Below are 6,000 nucleotides of genomic sequence, written 5' to 3' on the forward strand. Positions count from 1 at the left end.
ATGATGATGTGATGCATGCAATTTAAAAGTACATTTATTCATTTTTGGAAAGCTTGTTCGGAACCAGGCAGTAAAGATATGGAGGGACTACTCATGGTCTTCTTTTAATTACAATGAATGATGATGTGTTTCGTACGTTCTGATCAACGAACGAGTGCTTAACCTTTTAACCGCATTACCCCTAAGAAATTATTTGGCCCCGACAGCATCGCAAATATGTTCTTACATAGACGGGCTCACTGAGTCACTAAATACCTTACCATTCTCTTTCAAGCTTGCAAAGGGAGCATTTCCTGTAGCCTGGAAACAAGCTAATATATTTTAAGTTCATATAAGTGGCACAAATCAGACGTGCCTAACTGCAGGCCAATTTCTCTTACGCGCACTTGCTTCGAACCACTCCTGTAGACATGTCTTAAATTATCTTCAAACTTTCAATTATCAGCAGTGCAACATGGTTTTCGTAAGGGGTTGTCTACAGCAGCGTGGCTTGGTCTGACAGTTTACAATCTTTCACAAACAAACAATAGTTGAGGACAGATTTACCTGACCTTCCTAGGATTTCCCGAAGTATTTGATAAAATTTAGCACCCTAAATTATTGCGAAAAATATTTGAAATATTTAGAAATGCAAATATTAATAACTGGTTTACATCCTACCTCCAGTCTCGTGAACAGTATTTTGAAGTATGCCCAATATTGAGTATGCTACGATAGTATGCGACCTTCACACAGCTACTAACCGTCACAAATCGGACCGTGTTCAACGACTGGCGTCTATATTCGTTTTGTAGAAAAATCAGTGCGTGCAGTCTCCCACTCAACTATGCAGTCGTACAAAACATTTCGCTTTAGAAGTTAGGGCTAAGTCTGAGTGACTATCCTTTTTATTTCTAAATATTGGTAATGAGGCTAGAATTAATTCATCTAAATTGTGTGTAACTTTGGCCAGATTAAGGCTCTATACTCAGGCGCAGTTTATAGATACAACCGCCAGTTACATCGAATGACACAATCACACACAGCATTTTCCGAGGCTGAATAGAGAATGGTATTACTTACCAAATTCAGTCGGCATATCTGCCTCCGTCAGTGCTTTTACGGCTGGTTCAGAGTCTTGTCTTCTGTGATATGTAGGCGTCTAAGCATCTATTTTTGTTTCTGATGCACATGAAACAAGTGTATTTTGTCTTTGTTCACCGCATGTCACTCTTTATGGATATTGCGACTGTACTGCCTTGTCATTTTTTGCTCGACTTTTTTGCATTTTTCTTCCCCCACCCGTGAAGGCATTTTCTTTGGCGAGCACTATAAACAAATAAACAAATAAATCAATAAAAAATAGCCATCTCCTGCAGGGGGGCGCACGCTTCGAACCACAGCAGATCTCGTGATTCCGCTGCGTCTGCGGTTGGTTTTGTAAATTGCTGAAGCATCATCGAGTCTGAGGATGCTGCTTTTTCCTCGCGCATTGATAGCGACGACAACGCAAACCAGTCGGCAAAATCGGTGGCCACAGCCAAGTTAGCTTTGTTTCTGCTTCGCCCCGTTTTTGTTGTCGTTCGAAGTGCTTGATATCCTGCCAAGTTGGAGACTTGTAAAAACTGCAAGAAATGCCACAACGATAGGAAAACTCAGCCGAAATCAGAATTTACTGCAAGACATTCAACGTTCCGCTATGTTCTGCATCGAGCAACTGCTTCTCCGCATTGCACACCCAACTCTATAATGTGCTCAGTTAGGTTTTTCTAATGGAAGGCCTGTTCAATAAACAGTTTTGATTTTTTGGAGGTAGTGGCAGTTCGGAGGCCATACGTGTTCTTTGTCTCATAATTTTCTTTTCCTCAGTAGATACCAGTGTGTCTTCACAAACTCTGCTCAATTTTTTTCCACAACCTTGATTCTCTCAATTTATATTTTGTTTACGACACAAACCATGTTTATAAAACATTAATGCGCGAAAAGTGCATTCATTCTGCTTTTCTTTTGTGCACAACATAAAATACTCAGTTCCGTAGTTTCCTCAGAAGAAAAATCTCGCGTAACCTACCAAAAACCCCTATTTTCACCACGATACGGCAAGAGTTAAGCCAAACCACGAACTTTATTCTTTGCCAGCTGATAATGCTTTTCGATTAGCGACATTTTGGGCTCGGTTAGGAATATATAGTATACTAAAATGGTCAATGCTTTATCTTTTTTTTATATCTGCAGGTTCAATGACACTTGCTCGAAAAGTGGAACCGGAAGTGAAATGGCTCAGAACAGGTTCAAACCGTATGCCCAAATCATCGATGGCGAGCCGAGGTGCCCCTTCACGACTCCGGAGTCCATCAGGAATGCTCTGCAGTTTGTGGCCCAGAAAGGCGACCTGCTGCAGGTATCATATCCCAAAAGCGGCACCCACTGGGTCCAGTACATCACCCAGCTGATACTCAATGGCGGGAAACCTCTCGACACGTACGAGGAGTTCACTAAACGGGCCCCGTTCATCGAATACCACGTGAACGCTGCTAAACACCAGACCAGCGCACCAGTGCGGACGTTCTGCACTCACCTGCCTTTGCGCACGGAGAAGCTGAACCCAGAGGCGAAGTATGTCTACGTGGCCCGCAATCCTTGGGACGTCTGCGTGTCCCTCTACTATCACGTAAGGGAGTGTTGAGATATGCAGCGTTTATTATTTTCGCACTTTTTTAACTTTCTTCTACTGGCGAGTGCCCACGTCGCACTTCATGCAAACTCTTTTATACCACAAATCAACATCCCTAATTCATTACTCATTATAATTAGTGGCGATGTATGCGCTCTAGTGTGATTGTCACGAACGTTTCTATTACATACATACATAGGTAGGTAAACCAATATCTATATAAATAAACTAATTAATTAATAAATATTCACAGTCCATCCATACTTTGGACATGACTCGTACATTAGTACGATCCGCAGTATTTCTTATGCCGGTTGTGTAATTAGTAATCATGTTTATATGCTACGGAGATTCACGAAAGTATTATAGGCCAGGATGCCCCGAGAACCTCTCTCATGCACGTACGTCATGCAGTTGTCATGCCGCAAATCTATGACATGGCGATAGCCTTGCTGTTTTTGCCTAAGTAGATGTTGGGAAAGCAACCATAGAAATGCTAGAATGGTTTTATTTGATAATAGAATTGTTGTCTTGGTGACGAATACATCTTGCAGTAGAGATATTTGGTATCATTTGTTTTATCTCTGAGTTAATCCAGAGAAACATGCCTGGCAGCCTCGACATCTACACGGGTAATAAAGATGATAGCGTGTGGAACAACTTGCTATCCCACCAAGGTCGATCCAAATGGTTCGCGAAGCTTTGGGTCAAAACGGTCCCAAAGCAATATTCACCAACATATGGGAGCAGTGATTGAAGCTCGACGATATGAGAAGGGAACAAACAACCCAATGGGAATATTGTTTTTAATTAAAACAGAGCCGTACTTTGATTGCGTTGAACTAAATAAAGTTCCTAAGGAACGTTATATATGTGTCGCCAGGATAGAAAATACAACTCATTTGTAGTTTATCGATTGAATAAATCCATATTTTATCATAATCGGCTGATAATTGCGTAGTATTGAAGCTGCTATCAAATACAATGCAATGCAGCTCTTGAAGGCGCGCATGTAAAATTAAGCTGCCAAAACATGGCCCTCTCGCATGTGCTGCTTTGCTTGTCCCCCTTTGTCCGAATTCTGGTGGCGCGTTGTTGGCATGGTGCGTTTCATCTTTGTACAAAGTGTTCAGTCAGAAGTAATGACTAGCTACCGCCGTATAACTGTTAACTGCCTTCGCCTGTCTGTGCTGGCCAACAAGCCTGGCGTACGATGAAGCGACCAGCCCCCCGCTCCCAATACCTTCTGCCTGTCAAGAAATTATGTTCCATGCATAGGTGTAATTCTGACACCCGCACGGCTTACATTATGCCGCAGTGCTTTCCACGTCCAAGGCTCGAAATGCCGATCAAGTCGAATTGCGGCTCATTTGAAAATAGAGCTCCCATAGCAGGCCACGAAACAAATCTTGCGCCCTTGACAACCTTAATGTCATCACTTCTGTTTCTAACGTAAATGGCGTTACATCATTTTGTTCCGCTAGAAGTGCTGCCTCGTCACACACGTGGAGCTAAACCCCGTGAACTGTCGATGAACAGCCACTTTTCGAACGTACAGACTTTTACGGAAGCTTCGATACCGGATCGCTAGAAAGGTTGGAAAAGGTTACCTCCATAAAGGTATTGCGGTATTGATGACGCATGTTTGTTGCAGTGCACTCACTTTGGTTCCGCTTGTTTTCTATCTGAGTAATTTTGTAGACAACATTTCTATTGCAGCCAGAAGCTCTATTCCCGCTCTACTGCAGCCAGAGGCTCTATTCTCGACACGCATGGCGGAACCACCGCCGCCGTTATCCGCCATGTTGAATCTCTGATTGGCTGTCGAGATGTCCCGTCCCTGCCAGATTGTGCCGGGAAACGGAAGTTTTGCAAAAACCAGTTTTCCGCTTTCATCAGGATGTAAACGTGACGAGGAGCTGCAGATTTTATCGATTAACACGTTTGTCTAGTCCTTCACAGCTACTTTCCGACTTAGCGCTTCAAGAAGAAAGTGAGCGGCAGCGGGCAGAAGCCATTACAATGCATCAGCCATTTCACGAATATGTGGTAGCATGCAGGAAGGAACGCGTAGGAGATCTCCCGCCCATCACGGATGTGTTGGATAATGTGTGGTGGATGTCACCTGCTGGTTTTCGCAAAGGGGCAGCCTAAAGTGTGAACAGCTGTTCGCCTGGAACTTCGCGACCTATTTGGATCGTCCTAGGTGGGAGGTCCTTGGCCTCGCTTCTTTTTCTTTCTTTTTCCTTTTTTTGTTTTGTTGAAGTGCAGCACACGTCCAATTGGACATACCCTGTGAATCTAGGTGGCGTGAATGAGGGTAGACATAGGCAGCCGTGGGGGCCAGATAGTGCGTGGCGTATCCTAAAAATACGGAATGCACTATTAAGTAAATCGGCATCGTTGAGTGCATCAAATGTGTACGCTGGGAAATAGGCGCAGTTAAAAGTGCTAATCAAGCGTTCTTGTTTTGCATTTTTCAATTGCAGATGACTTCCCTCAGCTTCTATCGCTTCCAAGAGGGCACATTCGATGACTTTTTGGAGGCCTTCTTGACAGGCTCTCTTCCTTACGGCTGCTACTTCGAGCACCTGGAGGCCGGTTACTTGCTCAAGGACAAGCCAAACGTTCTTTTTCTCACGTACGAAGAATTGCAAAGAGACATACGGGACGCGGTACTTCGTTTGGCTAACTTTTTCGGAGAACACTACGGGAACCTCATCAAAGAACGTGGCTTAGAAGGGGATACGCAGTTGGACGCTATCGTCCAAATGAGTAGCGCCGAAAGCATGAGAAAAGTGATGGTGTTCAACCTAAGCGGGCATCCCGACCCGGAGATTGACAAGCAGCTGAAGAGCCTGGACGTCTCATCGAGAGTGGCCAACGGAGGAGACACCAAGCATTATAATTTTGTCAGAAACGCCAAGATGGGAGAGTGGAAGGAGCACTTCTCGCCTGAGCAGCTACGACGCATGGAGGACAGAATCGCGGGAAACACCAGTTGTTCTAGCGTTATTATGGACCTTTGGGGCGACATACGGACGGAGGCATTGAGCTTGTCCTTAGTATGAGGCCGCGAACTGCGTGATGCTTCACTAGTGTTCACGATCATTTTCCTTCTTGTAATAAAATATTCACAAGTGGGACAGCGATCATATAAATGTCATTCTTTGTGCAGCGGTGTGTCGCTGTGGCGTAATTCATATCGAGAAGTGGACATGGAGTGAAATACAAATATCGGGAAAAATAAACTGACCGCGTTTTTTCGTGCTGCACTACAAATGACGCCTAGGATCATAACCTGGGATGTGCCATGTCATTAAAAGCAAGCATCCTAAACCTTTTTG

At 44.1% G+C, this 6,000-nt stretch overlaps 1 protein-coding gene across 1 annotated transcript in view; it reads left to right on the forward strand.

The window, feature by feature from the left end:
- The window catches only part of LOC135911727 (amine sulfotransferase-like), a 32,155-nt gene extending 26,430 nt beyond the window's left edge, over positions 1–5,725 (forward strand). Inside the window, exons 2-3 of the mRNA XM_065444076.2 lie at positions 2,215–2,650; positions 5,143–5,725. Coding sequence (XP_065300148.2) covers positions 2,255–2,650; positions 5,143–5,724 — 978 coding nt within the window. The 5' untranslated portion in view covers positions 2,215–2,254 and the 3' untranslated portion in view covers position 5,725. The remainder of the gene's footprint in view (positions 1–2,214; positions 2,651–5,142) is intronic.
- The last annotated feature ends 275 nt before the right edge of the window (positions 5,726–6,000 follow it).

Source organism: Dermacentor albipictus, chromosome 5 (genome assembly GCF_038994185.2).
Source record: "Dermacentor albipictus isolate Rhodes 1998 colony chromosome 5, USDA_Dalb.pri_finalv2, whole genome shotgun sequence".
In the NCBI taxonomy this organism is placed as follows: domain Eukaryota; kingdom Metazoa; phylum Arthropoda; class Arachnida; order Ixodida; family Ixodidae; genus Dermacentor; species Dermacentor albipictus.